General features: G+C 62.6%; 1 protein-coding gene across 1 annotated transcript; it reads right to left on the reverse strand.

Moving 5' to 3' along the window:
- Window positions 1–1,079: 1,079 nt before the first annotated feature.
- On the reverse strand, window positions 1,080–17,719 carry LOC111138908 (immunoglobulin superfamily member 9). The gene is made up of 21 exons (XM_022490892.1): window positions 17,659–17,719; window positions 15,476–15,762; window positions 15,058–15,246; window positions 10,908–11,060; window positions 10,076–10,230; window positions 9,723–9,840; window positions 8,157–8,298; window positions 7,927–8,072; window positions 7,690–7,832; window positions 6,410–6,550; window positions 5,788–5,904; window positions 5,459–5,609; window positions 5,118–5,241; window positions 4,700–4,875; window positions 4,144–4,397; window positions 3,893–3,977; window positions 3,625–3,801; window positions 3,365–3,407; window positions 2,164–3,024; window positions 1,788–1,915; window positions 1,080–1,569 (listed from the first exon to the last, which is right to left on the reverse strand). The coding sequence occupies exons 2-21, from the start codon at window positions 15,531–15,533 to the stop codon at window positions 1,388–1,390; spliced, it is 3,543 nt and encodes a 1,180-aa protein (XP_022346600.1). The 5' UTR covers window positions 15,534–15,762; window positions 17,659–17,719; the 3' UTR covers window positions 1,080–1,387.
- Window positions 17,720–18,579: the final 860 nt, after the last annotated feature.

Raw genomic sequence — 18,579 nt, forward strand, 5'->3', positions numbered from 1 at the left:
TCCGCCTTCTTCAGGCCTGGGCAGGAACCCACAGTGAGGTCATTCTTTGCCTTGGGACCCAGGGTTGGGATCTGATTTCTCTCCCCTCTGGTTCCTCCTCTCTGACCTGGCATGTCTTAATCCTGGAGGGACCCCAGGGATCAGAAGAGGAGGCCTCAGGGGAGGAGCCTGGCAGTTCTTCTGTGTCTGAGGGTGGAGGGGAGCATAGTTTAAGGGTTGAAGGAGCGCCCCTCTTCAGGCTTCTACGGAGGCTTCTCTTCCCCTCCGGTAGAGTCCCTGCCTACATCCAACAGTGGGGACCTTCCTGTTTGGTAGAAGCTACTGTTTCGCCTGGTTTCCAAGGACATCAACCATCAGTGTCCTCCCTCCACTGCTCCATCCCCGCCTCAATGTTATAACCCACTGTCAAGTGAGCCCTTGGGAAACCAGGTGTTTTTCACTCCTCTGTGCCTTCTGCCTGGGATGCTTTCCCTCCCTTGACCAACTTCTGACCTGCCCTACTCCATACCCGCTGTGACCTTTGGACAAATTCCTACAGCCTCCACGCTTCCGTTCCCCATTCTAGAAAATGGAGCCAAGAATGGTTCCTCCCTCTGAGTGGTGGAAACTGATGTGTGTAAGGAGCTTAGAGCCGTGCCTGGCACACAGTGGGGGCTCAGCCCCTCACTACTGCTATCACTCCCACTCCAGGAGGATCTCCCAGCCAGAGGTAGCACTGTCCCAGCACATGGTATAAACACTCATTGTTGACCCCTTCCTTTGTGCAGCCACAATACGCAACACATAGCTTTATCACAGAACTTATCACATCACACTGTAACTGTTTCTCTGCCAGCTTCTCGGACTGGAAAGAACTCGCCAAGGGCAAAGGCTTAACCTAACGAGCTTTGTTTTCTTAGCGTCTAACTCAATGGCTGTCTTTAGTAGCTGGCCTCAGTAGGCACCCAATAAATGCTTTCTGCAAAGATATGTTGAATACACTTCTGTTCATTCAGGAAGAGTCTCCTCCTTTTTCAGGGTTCAGGGATTTTTCTACCTCTCTCTCAGATTCAAAGGCAGAAGATACACAAACATTTTTCAGAATTTCTTTATTCACATGTAAAAAACCTCACCCACACCACAAATACCATCACCATCACCGCGCGGTCACACACACACACACACACACACACACACACACACTCTCACACACACATGGGCAGACCTAAGATCCCTGTTCCAGTCCCCAGGCTCTAGGGGCCCAGCACAGACATCTCCTGCCAAGCCCTCCCAACCCACCATCAGGGCTATGTCTGAGCACCAAAGGGGCAGGCCGGGCTGTGCTCCGGGCTGGAGCTGGGTCTCCGTGGGCCCTCCTCTGCCCAGTCTGTGCATCTTCACCCAGCTTTCACAGCAGGGTGGCCTGTTCAGGATGGGGGACTGGCTGTCTGTACACTGGTAACCGGGCCCTAGTGGCATCTCTGCGGCGCCGGAAAGCCAGGAACTCCTCCCGGAGGGCAGCGCACCGAGCCTCGGGGCCTGGAGCACGGGCCATGCTAGGGAGGCTGCCCTCCACCGGAGTCTTCACATCTGCAAGGGGAGAGCAGAACAAGGGGAGGGAGAGGTCTGAGGGTCACTGGCCCCATGAAGCCCCCAGGTCCTGCCAGTGCAGATGAGCCACGGGAACAGGAACAGCAAGCCTGGGGCATGGGGGCATGGGGGCATGGGGGCGATGGGGACCAGATGGGGAACAGAGTGGGGAGATGGGGAACAGTGGGGCCACGCTACCCCTCTGAGGGCTCACACACCTAGCTCTGGCTCAGCTTCAGGTCGGGGCCGAGGGCCAGCCAAGCCCAGGTGCAGAGTCTCCAGCAGTTCCATGTCCCCAGGGAATTCTGAGTCCCACTCGTAGTTCTCATCCACAGATGTGTTCCTCCTGTTAAAAGGGACAAATGTCCAGCACTGGGTGGAGTTTTGAGGGTGACCACAAAAGCCCAACCCAGAGTCCCCAAGCTGAGGTGGGGCCATGCATTCCCTGCAGATCCTTGGGACCTCAGCCAAAGCTTCTAACAGGGGACAAGTTTTCCTGGTCCCAGGGTGGGAGTGGAGCCTGAAGGCACAGAGCATTAGGGGAAGTCTGGGCAGGAACGGGAGCCAGGACAGGGATGGACAGAGACTCCTCACCTCTTGCTGACTGTCACCACATGCTCCCTCCGGGGCCACCTCTCAGGGCCACTGGCCCAGCTGCTGGTGTCTCCGGGAGCAGGGCTGAGGTAGCTGCCTCCTGCAGAGGGGGCTGTAGACGGGGGCCGAAGGAACGAGGCACTGCCCCGCCCGCTGCTCTGGCTGGTGAGGCTGCCCCGAGGGGCGGCAGGGAGGAGGCCTGGCAGCAGCCGGTCCCTCAGCGTCCAGTCAGCCAGTGCTGTGTACAGGGGCTCTGGGGCGGCCCCGGCCCCCATCGCAGCCCCGGGAAACACTGCCCCGGGGGACACAGTGTCGGGGTCCACGGGATGAAGGAGAGAGGAGGTGGGGCAGGGCCGGGTATCCATGTAATCCGGGGGTGGAGCAGGCGCGGGCTCCTCAAAAGGGGGCCAGTCCCCGTCCACGTTCATCTCCCGGAAGAAGGGCAGGCTCAGGTACTGGAGCAAGGGTCCCGGAGCAGGCCGAGGACTAGGTGGTGCTGCGGGAGGGGGCCCCACGGGGCTGATGTCTGCAATGCAGAGCGGCTGGGGCTGCCCACTGGGGCTGCTGCTGCTGCAGTCATAGGACCTGGCCTGGCACTGGGCCAGGGTCCGAGGTTCAGCTCGTTCAGAGCCTGACCTTTCTTCAGGGGTTCCCACATTGGATCCCATCACAAAGCGGCCATCTGGTCCCCGAGAGATGGGCTCCAGGGGTAAGGGCCCCCGACTAGGCGGAGGATCCGGAGGGGGGCTGGGGGGGCCAGCAGGCTCCCCCCAGAGTAGACTCTGGCGCAGGCTGGGGACTGGGGAACCCTGGAGCTTCAGCTTCGCCACGCTATCAGGGCTGCCTGAGCCCGGGGCAGAGCTGGGGAAGAACAGGAGATCAAGGCTCTGTGGCAGGCGTCCTATCCCCGGCCAACCCCCTCCTCCCCCCAGGAACCAGCCTCGGGCCTTGAGAGGTTTGGTGTACCACAGAGCGGAGCTGGGGAGAGTAAGGGAGACGAGGACCCCCCGTGGTGGAGCGGCGGCGGGAAGGCACAGGCGGCAGTGGACAGGCCCCAAGCCGGGGCCTCCGCACTCCCACCCTCACCCCCTTCCCACTTCCGTTCCGCCCCTCCCACCCCACCCCACAGCACCACCCCAGAAACCGAGATAGTGGGAGCAGAGGGCAGGCAGGAGGAGGCTGCAGAGGTGGAGGGACTTACTGTGGAGCTGACTTCCCGGGAGGAGAGAAGATAAGAGGCGCATCTGTTCGGGCAGGAGAACCAGAGGGGACACCGGCAAAACTCAGGGCCTCCAGGGCCCCAGGCGCTGAGCCTCAACCATCGCCCGCCCGCAACCCCTCCCGCCCCGGGACTGTGCTGGCGGACAGGACGCACCTGGCCCCCCGAGCGGCGGGGCGTGGCGGCGGCGGGGAGGGGCTTCCATTCCCCCGTGGGCGGGGCTTAGAGAGGGCGGGGCCTACCTTGGCGGAGGCGCTTGCGGCGGCGACGGGCTGCCCTGCGCCGGTTGGTCAGGCAGGCGGCCAGGATGCTCACGAGGACAGCCACGCCCAGGAAGCAGACCCCGCCCACCACGCCGGCCAGGACCGGCTGGGGCAGGAGGCCAGGCAGCTGTGTGCGCGAGGGGTAGACTTCCAGGCCTGGGCGGGGCCACGAGGGGAATGTCGGTGCCCGCGACCGTAGGCTCGGAGCCCCCAGGCCCAGCGCCCTGCCCTCCCGCCGGCTTCTCACCGGAAGTGGAGACGTTGGCCGTGTTGCTGGGATCGCTGACATAGCTACCGGCCAGGGCCACGAGCCGGAACTCGTACAGTACGTCCTGGGGGTGGGGGTCCAGGAAGGAGTCAGGGCCCAGCTGCCCCCCACTGCAGCCCCATTCAGAAAGACTGCAGTTGGGAGGTTAGGGTGGGAGGCTGAGGCCTGGGCTGGAGCTGGGCCCGGGACAGCCGAGGGGAGGACCGTCCCCGTGCCTGCCTCCCACACACCTTGATGAGCCCTGGCACCAGCAGCTGCGTTCCCGTGCCTGCCGCGACGCGGTCCAGCACCTCCCAGCCCTGGGAGCCTTGCCGTCGTCCCTCCAGGACATAGCCGTCCAGCGTCTCAGGGACCAGTTCTGGGGGATCCCAATGCAGGAGCACCCCCCGGGGTGTCCTCACTGCCACCAGGCCTCGGGGAGGTGAGAGGAGCTGAGGCATCTCAGTAGGCGGAAGCCTGGGGGCCGCCGGTGTGGTGGGAAGCCCTGAATAGGACAGAGAGGCATGACGGAGATAGGGTTAGGCTCCCAGTGCCCTTCCCCTATCCCCTGCCCCTTCCACCACACGCCCCTCCAACCCACCTCTCACCACCACCCCTGCCCCCACCTCCGTGCCCATTCTCCCAGAGCCCCAAGACAAGCCTGAATCATGTTCCACAAACCCCTGCGGACCCCAAGCAGCTGCCCAGCACCTCTGTCCCCTCCCACCCAGGCGGTCACATGTCCGGGTTCTCCCTACCAGTCCTTTCCCACCCCGTCGGCTGCTCTCCAGGGCAGAGGCTTCTCACCTTCCGGGGCAGACAAGACGATCTCGCTGAAGGGCCCACTCCCCAGCTTGTTCTGTGCTAGGACGCTGAACTGGTACTGGGTTTGGGGCTGCAGCCCCGGCACGAGGAGGTAAGCAGCCCCCACAGGCACTGCCAGGGACACCCAGTCATGGTGGGTTCGGTCAGGACGCTTGGCCCTGGAGGACATGAGGAAATGAGGAAACCTCGTGAACTAGGAGGCCCAGGAAGCTTTTGGAGTATACAGATCCAACCTGTCCCTTCTCAGCCATCCAGGGTCTCAAGACACGGGGCCTGAACACCTAAGATCCCCTGGAAATAGGGCAGATTTCGGGCAGGGCTGGACTGGAGGGGTGGGGGAAAGGGCAGATGGAATGGGGGTTAGGGGGACAGACAGGAATGGCAGGGGTAGGTCACTTACAGCGGGGTATACCAGACACTGAACCTCTGCAGATAGCCGCCATCAAAGCCAGGCTCCCAGGAGACATTGGCACCCTTGGGCAAAGGCACCACGGACACATTGGTGACAACGTGAGGGCTGGTGCCTGGGGAGGGGGAATTGAGGGAGGGACGATGGTCAGGGCTCTGGGGAAGGTGAAGAACTAAGGGGAGTCCCAGGGCCTCTCACCTCTGTGTATCATCCCAGGCATCCCCTCCCCTCCCCAACCCATGTAGACTTCCAAAAATAATGCCCCTCTCCCGCCCCCGTCTCCTGTCCCACACAGTTTCCTCCAGCTCCTGGCCGGCCCTCCAGCCACTAACCCAGCACGTAGACATGTGTGGAGGTGGCCACTCGGGCCACAGCATTGCTGGCGGTGCACTCCCAGCGCCCATGGGCCTCCTTGGTCAGTGGCCGCAGGATGAGGCTGCTGCTGTTGTCCACCTGGGCCTGGGCCTGCAGCCCCCGGCCCACCTACAGAACCACTGGTCAGCCCTGAGGACACACGCAGCCACCCCTCACTGAGGGCAGCTCCAGTGTCCTCCCCACCCGGGCCCTGAAGGGCCCCCTCCTTCCCACTGGATGAGCAGGGCAAGGAGAGGCAGGGGTGTAGTGGGCGGGAGCCCAGGCAGAGCAGACTCAGGAGCCTTACCTTGGCCCAAGAGATAGCAGGAGGGGGGTCTCCTTGAGCAGAGCAGGGGATGAGTAGCTCCCGCCCTACTTCTTGAAAATATTCTTCCTTGGGCCGTTCTAGAAAAGCTGGGGGAGCCTGCAAGCCAGATCTGGCATCGGGAGGGGCCTCTCACCCTGCTAGCTAAGGGCCACTCCCCTCTCTGGGTCTCCAGTCATACTCCATTCTCAGGCCCCATCTCCCTCCCTGTAGTCTCTGCTCCCTGGAGGGGCTGCAGGGAATTGGGGGACTGCACAAGGACTGGGGGGCTGGGAAGCCTCTCCGGGGATGTATACACCTCCACAGAACGCCCTTTCACCCTCCCTTCTGCTGCCCACTCCTTCTCCAGAGAGGCCAAGGTTAGTAAGTTGGCCCGGCGGGGTACCTTACTTTGGGGGTGTGCGGGCCTTCCATCCGACCTCCCCAGCACCATCTCTGCAGAAACCTCTGGGGTGGTGCCTGACAGCTACGGCTGTGCCCACCATGGGAAAGACAGGAAGCCCCTCCCCACGCATGACTGCCCCACCCCCTGGTCCTCCAGCATCAAGGCCAGGGTGCATCCTCAGCCACCTGGCCCGGTGCGGCTGCCCATCCACAGGCTCACCTTGAGCAGCACGTGGGTCACCGGGGAGGGCCCAGCGGTACCAAGACTGTTGTAGGGTGTGCAGGAGTACTCTCCCAGAGCGTCCTCGTTCCCCAGGGCAATGATCAGTGAGCCCTCCGGGCCCTGGGACCAGCCAGGGAGCTGGAGGGGAGAGGAGAGAGGAGATGGCCACCAGTCCCAGCAGCAGGGCAGGGGTGGGAGAGGGAGGAGAAAGCCGCCTCCCTGCAGAGGACTCCTCCTCCAGGCCTGATCTCTCAGGTGAACTGGTCCTTCACTTATCTTCCCCAGGGGCGCCCCCTGGAGCTGAGCCCTGGTAGGGGGCTCCCTGCCTGCCGGGGTGTCCCCCACCTGTCTTCCCACCACTCCATGATGAAAGTCAGCATTTTCCATCCCAAATCCCTTCCTTTCCCTGGCTTCCCTATTTCTTTGTTAAGGGCCCCACTGTCCCTACTAACCCCAGACTCCTCACTCCCCCATCCGAATGCTCACCAGCTCTGTCCTCTGGGAAGGCCTTTGTCTAGGCGTCAAGCCCGTCCACTGCCATGACCTCCTCACCTGTCCCCTGGACCGTCTCAACAGCCTCTGAACCCCTGTCCCTGCGTCCACTCTGTCCTCCACTCACTCATGGACTCAGCTCCTGCTCAGAGCTCCGAAGCTGTCACACCTCTGGCTCAGACAACTTCACAGGCTCCAACTGCCTGCAGGCTTTTTTGGTAACATTCAACAAAAATGTACTGAGTCCTAATTGCAGAAGCCCCGGGGACAGCCCCCCTTGGGTTGTATTCCCTTTGCGAAGATTGCCGGGGAACAATGGAACAGTCACTCGGTATCCACAGAGCTTCCTTCTGGCCCCAACCTATCCCTTGAGCTTTTTCGGTAGCATCACGTCCCCACAGGCAGTGGGACTCCCACCAGCCCCCCGCCCCGACCCTGGGGTTCACCATACCCTACACACGCTGCACGGTTCCCTGCCCCAGGGCCCTGGCTTCCTCTTGGAATGTCTGTGCATCCCCAAGGCCCATCACCAAAGTCCCAGAAGCCGCTGCTGAGCTCTCCTCAACCAGCCCCAGCCTTCCAGCGTGTGTGCTGCCCTAGCCCCTCTGGCTGTGCTCTTAAGGACAGTTGTGGCATTCCTGTTCCCCAAATACCCCACACAGCCCCGGGGAAGAAGTGTACCCCAGCCACCGACCTGAATTCAGTGGAGCTCCCTCCAGCCCAGCTACCCTGACTAGGAGAACACCAAGCTGAGCCCTTCTTTCCCCTGGGGCCAAGGCCCCTACCTTATCCAGCTGCAGGGCCTGCCCATCCTTGGTCCAGCTGACAAAGAGCAGTGGGGGGTTAGCCCGGACCGGGCACTGGATCACCCCCCGCATGCCCACAGGCAGGGGTGTCTCCGGAGGCATCGCTGTCACCTGGGCTGGGTCTGGTGGAGGGGAGCAGTGGCAGGTTGGAGGGCAGGAGCTCAGCCTGGCCCAGGGGAGGGGAGCAGACTGGGGAGGGAACGGGGTCAGGCTTACAGAGCACCGTGAGGTAGGCAGAGGCCGAGGGTGTGCGCGGGAGGCCGTTGCTGGCCACGCAGGTGTAGCGGCCCGCATCATCAGGCTGGGCGGCCTGCAGTCGCAGACTCCCGTCCACCAGGATCCGCACGCGGGGCTGCAGCCGTCTACAAGATGGCATGTGTGGGCCGGGTTCCAGGCTTGTTCCTCGAAGGCTGCCTACCGGCCCCTCACCCACCCCCAAGCCCCACCTGATGTGGAACACGTTGGTGCTGTCCTGGAACCAGCTGTAGGTGAGGTTAGTGGGGTACGCCTCAGCCCGGCAGGCCAGGGAAACATCCTGGGAGGCATTGACCGTGCTGTTCCTGGGGGGTACCACGATGACTGGGGGACCTGTTGGGGGAGCACAAGGGGAGGGAGGGGCATCAGCCCACAGTCTGCCCAGAACCCTGAGGTCCCTTCAGCAGTTCTTCCGGATCTGCCTTCTGGAATACAGAAGGGGCTGCTACAGGGCCTCGGGGAGCCGAAACGGGCTCTGACCCTGTACGTGAAAAAAGTTCCTTCTCTCCCCCAGACCAGCTCCCCTTCCCTCCAGGAACACCACCATTCACCCAGATTCCCCGGCCTAGAAGCTGTGTGTGTGCGTGTGCGTGTGTGTGGGGTTGGGAAATCGGTTTTATTATTTGCCTATTTACCCTTTACATCCCTCATCTGTCCCACCTGAAGTCACCTCTGTGTGTCTTACCCTACTGCGGATACCCAGTACCTTACCCCAGGATACTGCGGCAACCTCTGACCCCGGCTCCCCCTCTCTGCCCCTCCGGAAGCCATTCACGTAGAAATGCCTCCCTTTGGCCCCAGGACACTTCTGCCCCAGAACTCACAACAGCTCCTGGCTCCTACCACGTTAAGCTCAAATTTCTTGATCTAGCCTCATGGGCCCTCATGATCCAACGGCTCCCAGCCTGGCCAACGTTACAGACTCAGGTCACTAGGGGCAGCCGGCTCTGCGCCTCATTCCCACTGCCCTGCCTTTGCTCCGAACCCCATCTGGAACGCTCTTCCCACGGAGTCAGGCCAGGCCACGCAGTCTGGTGGGCTGCTCCACCGCCCTCGCCCCTCCCTGGGCTCTGCTGCGCCAGGGGTCAGTCCTAAGAGGTAATGATCCAAGCTAGCATAGAGAACACCACCGGCACGCCGGCCGCTCCCATAAGCACGTCACCGCACGACTCTTCACAAGTCCTCACAAGTGCCTTCTGTGGGAGGAGTTACTGTCTCCCCTCCACAGATGAGGAAATGGAGGCTCAGAGGCAGAAGAGTGAGGAGAGCTGCCCCAGGTTAACAGGGCAAGCAAGCCTCATCCGGGCCTTCCCGCCACCGGTGGACTTGGCCCCTAGCAGTTCCATGCACGCCCGCCCTCAGGACCAAGGAGAGCGACGGGACGCTGGTTCCTCTGACTTCCCTGCGGAGGAGGCAGGGCAGGCAGAGTCCAGGCCCCGTTGCTCACTTTCCTCAAGGGGGCTTGGACAGGAATTACTAAGTGCTGATCACTGTGCTCGGTTAAGTTCTTGTAATAGTGCTAAGATGCAAATATGAACCTCCTTATATGTAGACGAGGAAACTGGGCATCGGGGGGTCACACACTACACTGCTGGGCACTAAATGTCTACTTGTCCATTCACTGATCCTTTAAAAATTAAGATGCTGGTTTTGGAGGACCAGACTGAACTGGGAGCTCCCTCTCTCTCCACACACCCCTCCCCACTCCTGCTGTGTGCACCCCAGCCGCAGGTCACGGCCCTCCCCCCTGAGAGCACCTAGCACCAGCAGCTGGGTGGCGTGGGAGGTGCTGCCCTCGGTGCTGGAGGCTTGGCAGGTGTAGACTCCGGAGCTGCCTCGCTCCACCCGTCGGATCCACAGTGTCCCATTCTGCACCTAGGGTAGGAGGGGATGAGGAGGGTCCCCTGTGCCTCCCCCTGCCCTCCCACCGGCCTCTGACCCTGCACTCCCGAGGCTGGCCGGCAGAGGGAGGCAGCACACCGGGCTCAGGAAGCCAACACACAGCCCCTCCTGTGGGAGCATGGCCTTTGCCCGGTCCTCCAGCCCCCTCCCAGGCCTCCACCTGCCTCCCCTGCTCTATCTACCCTCCTTGCCCAGCCCCAGTACTCACTTGCACCTGACCCTGGCCCTGGCCAAGGTCCTGTCCTCGGAGCTTCCAGGTCACATGAGGCTGCGGGCTGCCCCGGGCCACACAACGCAGGGTCACAGACTCGAGTTCCCGAACTTCCAGCACCTGGGGAGGCGTCTCCAGGAACTGAGGGGACGCTGCAGAGAGGCATGGGGGTGCCAGATATCAGTCCACAGAGCAGTGTCCGAGGGCCAGGAAGGCAGGTCAGGGCTGCAGCCCTCAGCCCACCAGGCCAGGGCCACCCTGTCTGCCGCCCTCCGGGCCCAGTGAGGAATGTGTCAGCCTATCCCCACACTGGCCTGTAGAGCTGGCCACGGGGCTGCACACGGCTGGGGGCTGCGGGAGAGCCAGTGGCCTCTGACGCTGCTCCAGGAGACCCGCTTTGCCCCTCATCAGTGGCATCATCCAGTCTCCACAGAGAAATGGGAACAGTTAGGACTTCCCTCCCTTCTAGGGGCTGAGAGAGTTCATGAGGTGCTGCGTTAAAAGATGTTTGGGGGAAAAAAAAAACTCGCTGAGTATGTCGTGAGCTATGTGTCACTCGGGACCCCACAGCCTCCGTCGCGTCCCCCTCTCCCCGCCAGAGCAGCAGGAACAGGTAAGACTCAAGTTCCAACAGAGCCTCGCAGGCAGCTGGGACCCCGGCTGAAGAAGAGGAAGCACCAGCGTGGGGCGGGGGAGATGCAGACAGTGAGCCAGCAAACAAGTGGTGTCAACAAGGGTGGGGCACGGGAACCCCTTCCCCCCCCCCCAGCCACAGGCCCCCATCATGCTGCTCTCCTCCCTTCGCCACCACCTGCTCCCGGCTTCATACAATTGACCGTGAGGTGCACCCAGGAGCCGTTAGCAGAGTCGTCCTCAGGGCTGTGCTGGTCCAGGAAGAGCACGCGGCACTCATACCAGCCCTGGTCTTCCGCTCGGAGCCCCTCAATCTGGAGAGATGCCCCTTTCTGCAGCCGGACTCGCCCTGGGAGAGGAGCCCCAAAGCCCTGGTCACACTGGTGGTTCTCAGAGCTCAAGAATGGGCCCAGTCTCCTCCAGTTACCCTGATCAAGTGGGGCCCGGCCCAGAGAGACACAGGTGGGGCTGGGTCACTGAGGGCAGGTCCCTCCACTCAGCCCTGGATTACCCCTGCCTTTCAGCAGCTGCGACCCTGTCTAGACCAAGAGAACCCCGAGCGGCAGCAGGTGGACAACACACTCTCCTGAACCGCAGGGGCTGCAAAGGCCGTTGGGGGATGGGGGTGGGGGGTTAAGAGCCACACTTAGTCTCCCTGTGACTCTTACAGGACCTATCCCACCCCACAGCTCTTTATAGGGGCAAGGTCTGGCTCCCCGAGTACTCCTCCTGCCAGAGGACAGTCCCTGGAAACCTCAGCAGTGTTTGGGGCCTGAGCAGGGACCCAGGTCTCGCCTCCCAAAGCCCCTAATCCCCCAGGACTATTATCAACGGCCTAAGCGCCTTAGGGTGGCCAGAGTCCAGCCCAGCCAGGCAGCAAGGTCAGCAGCCTCTTCACCCCATCCCCCTATGCCCCCAGGCCCCCCACCCCCGCCGGCTGGCCATGTGGAGCTCCACAAAGCCACAGAGCCACAGCCCAGGCAGACACCCCGGTGCACCCTCAGTTGGCATCTGGCACACCAGCAGGTTCAGACGGATGCCGCCCCCGCAGATCCCTCAGCACCCTCCCCACACAGCCTCAGGTGTCCCTGGCGGGGCGGCCTAGTGACAGAGGCCTGCACTCGGGAGCCAGAGAGACTCCCTTGGACAAGTCAGCTGACTTCAGCGTCACGTGTAAGAGAGGGAAGGCAAACCTGGCCGGGTGGGGTGTGGGGAACACTGGGCTCACACACTGTTGAACAAACAAACAAGCACAAGATTTGAAATCAGAAGCTGGACTTGAACTTGATCCTGCCTCTTGCCTGGTAACACATCCTCTCCTCCAGCCCGAGCAATGGCCAGCCCCAGCACGCACCAAGCTACCCTACCAGAAACCTGGGACCACCTTAACTCCTGTCCGTTACCTCCCACACCTGCGTTTTCAGTACATCTTCGAAATTCTGCCTCCTCGGTATCTGTTTCTTCTCCAGGAACCTCGCCGTGGTGTGGTCCCGTAGCACCTCTCCCCTGCATTCCTCCACGGCCCACCAGCTCGTCTCCCTGCCTCGAGCCCACCTTCCGTCACATGCATCAGCCCACCACACTTTGGCCTTTGATAGGGATGGATGAGACTTTCTCAATCTTTGGGGTTACACAAAACCACTGCCACTTTTAAGACAAGTCCTTTCACACCTGCCTGTACCCACGGACCAGACATCGCCCCTAATCGTCCATTCTAATACCAGAAATTCTGACGCTGCGAGTCTGCTTCCCTTCTACCTCCAGGGTGATATTTCCAAAATATAAATGAAGCCTGCAGTGCCCCTAGTGTTGTCAGGGAAGAGGAGTATGATCGCCTTCAGGCTGGGGTGGTGATCTTAGTAAGGCCAGGGCTTTTTTATTCCGAGGATGAGGTCCAGAGGTGTGGACTCTCCGGGTGGGGACCTGCTTCACAGGCTGGGAGTTGAATTCCCCACCCAGGAGATAAGCCTACACTTTGCAGGTAAATATTTAACATAATCACACCCTCCACCCTGCTCTGGGATTCCTCCGGCACCCTAACTGGCCTGGCCACGGAGCCCCGCAGACGCCAGTGTGCAGCCTCTCCTAAGTGCCGTAGGATAGCAACTTTTCACGATGGTGACCCTCGAGTTCTACAAGGGAGGAAGAAGAGAAAAGGGAGACTGAGCCCTGAACCTGGACCACCAGCACCACATTTAATCCTCCCAAGATTTCACTCAGAGGAAAGGACCGGAAGGGCCGGAGCCTGGTGGGCTCTAGACCTCCCGCGCGCAGGGGCGTGTAAAGGGAGCAGGAGACACAGACTCTGCTCTCCGGCTCTTGGAAGGCAGAGAACCCACACTCACGTACATGTACAAGTTCACATACACACAGTTCAAGAAATGGTGTTTGGTGTGTCCAGACAGTCCAAGGACCGCCAAGTGAGAGGACTACCGAGCACTTTCAGAGACCACCGGAGGGTAGCAAGGGGAGATGACAGGAGAGAGCGGGGGTTCTGAACAGGAGGAGAGAACTGCTTTGAACCCCACAGCTCAGGGCAGAGAGAAAACCCGTGCCTCCCTGCCACACGGGCTACCTTCAAACCCCCAAGAAAGATGCCATGAAAGTCAAAGACCAGAACTGTTTCGTGGATTAGAAGGGCAGGTCTGAGACAACCCCGCCCCCGGCGAGGGGGCGTAGCGTGAGTAATCCGAGGCTGCCATCCCTCTGGACACCGGGACCACAAAGGCGCCCTGCACAGGCTCCGTGCTGGGCGCTGGATGGACAGTCACTGCCTTCCTCCTGGATGCAGCCCCAGCCTGGTCCGTACTGCTCTCCCCTACTCTGTGCTAGTCTGTAAAGCCCGGCGACTCCGCCAGATGGGTTCTGGAGTACTCCAAGAGGGGCTGCTTTGGTCTCGGGCACAGTCCCTCCCACACTCTAGGCCACCGGCCTCACACACAGTCCCGGACCATCTCTCCTTCACTTGCCCAGAGAGCTTATGACAGGACACCATTGTCCTTAGCAACCTCCACCTCCTGTTGCCTAGCAACCACAGTCCCGAGTCCCCTACACAAAGGAAGAGAGGCCCCTTCCACACTGGGAGGCAGTAAGAGAGTTAATGGGCACGGGGGCCTCCCCCAGGGCCCTGACTCCCCAGACCAGCGCAGGCCAGACCAGGAGCTCCAGACGAGGGGCAGGGGTGGACAGAAAGGGCAGAGTAGGAAGAGCCCCGGTGGGGACTTCTCCCGGTCCTTGCAGCTCCAAGGAGCAACAAAACGGAAACCCACGGGTCACAAAGTTGCCAGCCACACAGTGGCTTGTCGGCCCAAGGGATCCCAAATCAGGGCGGAGGGCGGGAAGGACAGTTGCACAGCCCCCAGGAAAAGCCCTCTCCCTCCACAGCCCCACCCGCACCTGCCCCATCCTCCCCCGGGGAACTCTCTCTAACAGCCCAGCCTCAGCCCCGGGGCCCAAGCCCCTCCTGCCTGCCAGACCCCACAGAGGCAGGGAGGGAGGGCTGGTGGGTACGGCCATTTCCCCCCACTGTCCTCACTGGGGCCTGCTGTCCTCAGCCCTCACAGGGCCTGTGGAGACACACACGCTCCCAACCAGGCTGTTTGCCAACAACTGTCCCCAGTTTGAAAATAAACTCTTCCTTCAGCAGCACCTGCCGGAGCTCAGCCTGCCCCTCAGGAAGACCTCAGCCAATCCCAGGGCCGATCTCGGGATTCAAACTCAAGAGGGAAAAGGTGGGGGTCTCTTCCCCCACCAACGTCTGCCCAGGTGGCCTTTCCTGGATCCCCCCAGGCAGAGAAAGGCAGGAAGACGGTCTAACCGGGGAGCCCCAGCCTCCACCTTGGGCCCTCCCACACACTGCTCTCTGAGGCCTTCAGGAAACCGCTCAGATTAAGGATCCATCTGGGATTAGAAGGAAGCCAAGCCCTCTGAGGGAGCCAGCGAGGGGGCAGGGGTGCAGAAGGCGGAGAAGGCGGCCCCTGGGAGGCCAATGTACTAGTGGAAATCCTGACAGGAGCCACCAGAAGCAGGAACTCGGCCTGGCCCCATTCATTCCCTAATCTTTAGAGAACCTGGCCCTGGCCAGCCCCCCACCAGACTCACGCACACGTCTTCTGTACTCAGACCAGACTAGGCCCCCACTGGAGCAGCAGGCGGGTCACAGACCCACCCACCCTGCTGCCCATCCGCCCACCCCCCAGAGGCCTTGAACCTCCTAAGCGGCATTTGAGACAGTGGGGGAGGGGGAGGCAGAGCAGTAGAGAAGTCCTGCCCTCCACCGCCCCCCACCCACCGTCCTTGGTGTGTTGGTAGCACCTCCCAACTTCCCACATGAGGACCAGTCTTACCCACGTAATCAGGGTCGATGCGGGGAGAGTAGAGGCCGAACTGGATGAAGATGGGAAGCAGGAATCCAAAACGCAGCCACTCAATGACATGCAGGGGTGGGCGGCCGGCGGGGGGCAGCAGGTCACAGCCCAGCACTGCAGTCTCGCCCGCTCGGCCCACCACGGACACCACCTCAGGCTTCCCTTGACCTGTGAGGTGGGGCAGGCCCACAGCAGGGACCCTGGTCAGGGCTGGGAGAGGGCACTCCTCGGTAGCTCTGAGGGCTCCCCCGGGCTTGGCGAAGTGACTGAGAGACTCCGCAACGTCTCCAGGACCCGCCCTACCACCACCACCCCCTGGCCCCCGCTCCCCTCCCCGGGGACTGCCCCCCACACCAAGGCCAGCGGGGAGCACCTGAGCCCTGGGAGTCCGGCTCACCGTCAGCCCCCTGGCTGATGATCAGGCTGAGGATGGTCACACCAAGGCACCAAACCATAGCCCACGGCCTGCGTGCCCGGCCCCTCCTATCCACGGGGGCCCAGGCGGAGGGGCCTGGGGGTGTCCACAGCCCAGCAGGCCCCACAGCGCCTTCTGAGTAGGTGGCAGCTTTCAGCGCTCACTCTTCTGGACGATCTGGGTTTGGCTCACATAACACCTGCTGAAGTCGCTCCCGGAGCACCAGACTTCAACGCAAAATGCACAGCAACACACAGAGCCGGCCAATCCTTGGGACCGGAAGAAACCCCACAGTTAGAGAAAGGCCAGGACGAGAGCAAAGGAAGAGAGAGGAGAGAAGATAAGTAGGGGAGGGGCCCAGAGACCAGAGATCCTGTAGCCCTGGGGAATCAGGGCCCTCCAGGGCCAGGGTGGGAGCCCTGGGGAGCACTGGGTGGGGAGACCCGACAGGTGAGGGCACAGGGAGGGTGGGGCAGAGCAGTGGGAAGATCTTAAGGAAGACGGAGGAATTCCAGGGAAACCAGGGGTTCCGTAAGTGCTCAGAAGGCTGAGCTGGGAGGGAACTGGGGCTCCTATCCACTTGGAAAAAGATGTCAGGAAAATGGGAGAGGAAGAGGCCCCACGGCTCAGCCTCCTCTGTTCTCCTTCCTTAGCCCTGAGGCTAGTAACAAGATCGCAAGGCTTACACCCCACAGTGACAAGCAGGGATCCCAGACAGGCTTGCTCAGGGGCACGGAGCCAGTGAAGGGCAAAACCTGTATCAGAATCACACAAAGCGGCTCCCAGGGAACCCCCACGCACGATTCCTTGCCCATTTCCCCAGCCTCTGTGAACCCTGGAAACTGGAGACCTTACACCTTTCTCTCCACTCGGCCTCCCAACACGGCTCCGGGCAGCAAGTGAGTCAGGCACTGGGAGAGGAGGGGCGGCCTCTCCAACCTGGTGGAAGGCTCCCGCCCCCTGCATCCTCCAGGTCTGGGCAGGTCCCCTGGCAGGCCGCTGGCAACTTTCCCTCCGGCTGGCACCTTTCCCTCCGTGATGCTGCCAGGCAGCCCTCGGCCCTGACCCAGGTGCCTCACCCCAGGGCTCCCCATTCACTGTCCTTGGGGCCCAGGGTTTGCCAGGCTTTCCCTTCCCCAACCCTAGAGGCCAGACCCAGGAGAAGCCAGAGAGCCTGCGAGTCCTTAGGGTGTACAGAGTGAGCCCTGGGTAGAACGGCCCCAGCCCCAGAGCATCTAGGGTAATCACAGCGGGCTGGGGTCAGGGGCACGGCTGCCGTGGGCCCCAGAAAGCCAACCAGGCTCTGCACTGTGGCCTCCACCCCACTCTTGGCCTCCCACTTCTGGACTGGTTGTAAAATGTTTTCCACGCCCCGCAGCCTGACCCCGGCTTCTACTTAGCGGCCAGCGGCCCGGACAACTCACCAGCAAACATTCCTCTTGCTTCCCCTGCACCCAGCCAGCTCTCCCATTCTTCCCTGACAGATCATTTTCCAAGTGGATAGGAACCCCAGTTCCCTCCCGGGTTTCCCCCGAATTCCTCTGTTTTTCCTGCATCTTCCTACTCCTCTGCCCACCCACCCCCCAACCACGTCCTCACCTGTCGGGTCTCCCCACCAAGTGTTCCGATTCCAGCTATCCCTACTTCTCACCGTACCCACCCCCCCGCCCCCAGTACCCATCTTCCACCCCTGATCTCCAACTGCACCAGGTTCTCCGCGCTTCAAGGAACTCCCCTCCTGTCTCCTCCAGGATCCACCCCACCACCCACTTCTCCTATCCTCTGCCCTGTAATCTCCCTCCCCATATTCTCCAGCCTCAGCCCACAATACTCTTCTGATGCCCCACCCCCAGTTCCCCGCTCCTTCGCCCCCTCCGGACCCCAGAAGTCTCCCTTTCGGAACCCCCAGACCCACCCCCTGCACAGACGCGCGCGCACACCCACACACCCACACACGCGCGCGCGCGCGCGTTACCTCCAGACGCCTCCGGGTCTCGGGGAACCCCCCCACCCGCCCACCAAAAAGCCCACTTCACTCCCCAGAACTCTAGTTCTGCTCCCCAAAGAATCCCACGGCGCCCCAGCGCTCCCGCGTGCTCCGCGCCCCCCGGACTCCCGAGCCCCGCGGGCGGCCGTCCCTGCCCCCGGCGCGCCCCCGCCCTCACCTGCCCGGCGCCGCGCGGCCAGGCTCCCGCAGCCACACAATAGGGGGCGGGCCCGCCTCCTGCCCGGCGCCCCAGCGCCCGCGTCGCCCTGGAGACCGCCGCGCCCCGCCCGCTGCCGAGGGGGCCGACCCGCGGGGCGGGGCGGCCGCGACCCCCGAGCGGCCTGGGAGTTGTAGTTTCGGTGGCGCGGGACGCGTGGCCGCGGACTCGGGCCGCCCCCTGGCGGAGCTCCGCGCGCCGGGCGCCACCCGGGGCAGCCGCCGCCAGGACCCAGGCCCCGGCCGACCGGAGCCGGCCCGCCCCCGTCCCGGGCCAGCCGCCCGCGAGCCCCGCGGTCTGCGCTCGGCCGGGAACAGGACCCCCGGGGGACCCGCGCGGTGGGGGCTGGGGGTGGGGGTGGGGTGGGGCCCGGGCTCGCCTCCCCCGCCCCACCCCCACCGCCACCCACCCGCTTCTGCTCCGGCCCGACTGGAAATACCTGTCTGCGCTGGCGAGCTCCCAGCTCCTGCCCCGGCGCCTCCCACAGGGTGCTCAGGGGACCGTGCGCCCGGGCCGAGGCTGCCAGGTCGCCCCCGCGGCAGCTCGCAGCGCCCGCGACCCCGCGAAACAGTCCGGGGGAGCGGGGGGGCGGGCAGGACGGGAGGCATCCGGACAGGCGCATGGAAAGATCGCCTCCTGAACTCTGCAGGGGGCTAGACCCTGGACTACGGGCTTTGCAGCCCTTAGGTCCCCTGGGCCAAGAACCTGGGGAGGAGGCATGGCTCTGCTTTGACTCATGAGAAAACTAGGACTTGCCCCAGACTTCCCATCCTGATCAGCGCAGGGCTGAGCGCACTCCCAGCCTGGACTTCGTGAAACCCACCTCGTTAGAGACTTCAGGCCAAAAGATGTCTGGCACTGCTGCCCCTCAGAGCTTTCTCC

Source organism: Enhydra lutris, unplaced genomic scaffold (genome assembly GCF_002288905.1).
Source record: "Enhydra lutris kenyoni isolate GAN:26980312 unplaced genomic scaffold, ASM228890v2 scaffoldscaffold94, whole genome shotgun sequence".
In the NCBI taxonomy this organism is placed as follows: domain Eukaryota; kingdom Metazoa; phylum Chordata; class Mammalia; order Carnivora; family Mustelidae; genus Enhydra; species Enhydra lutris.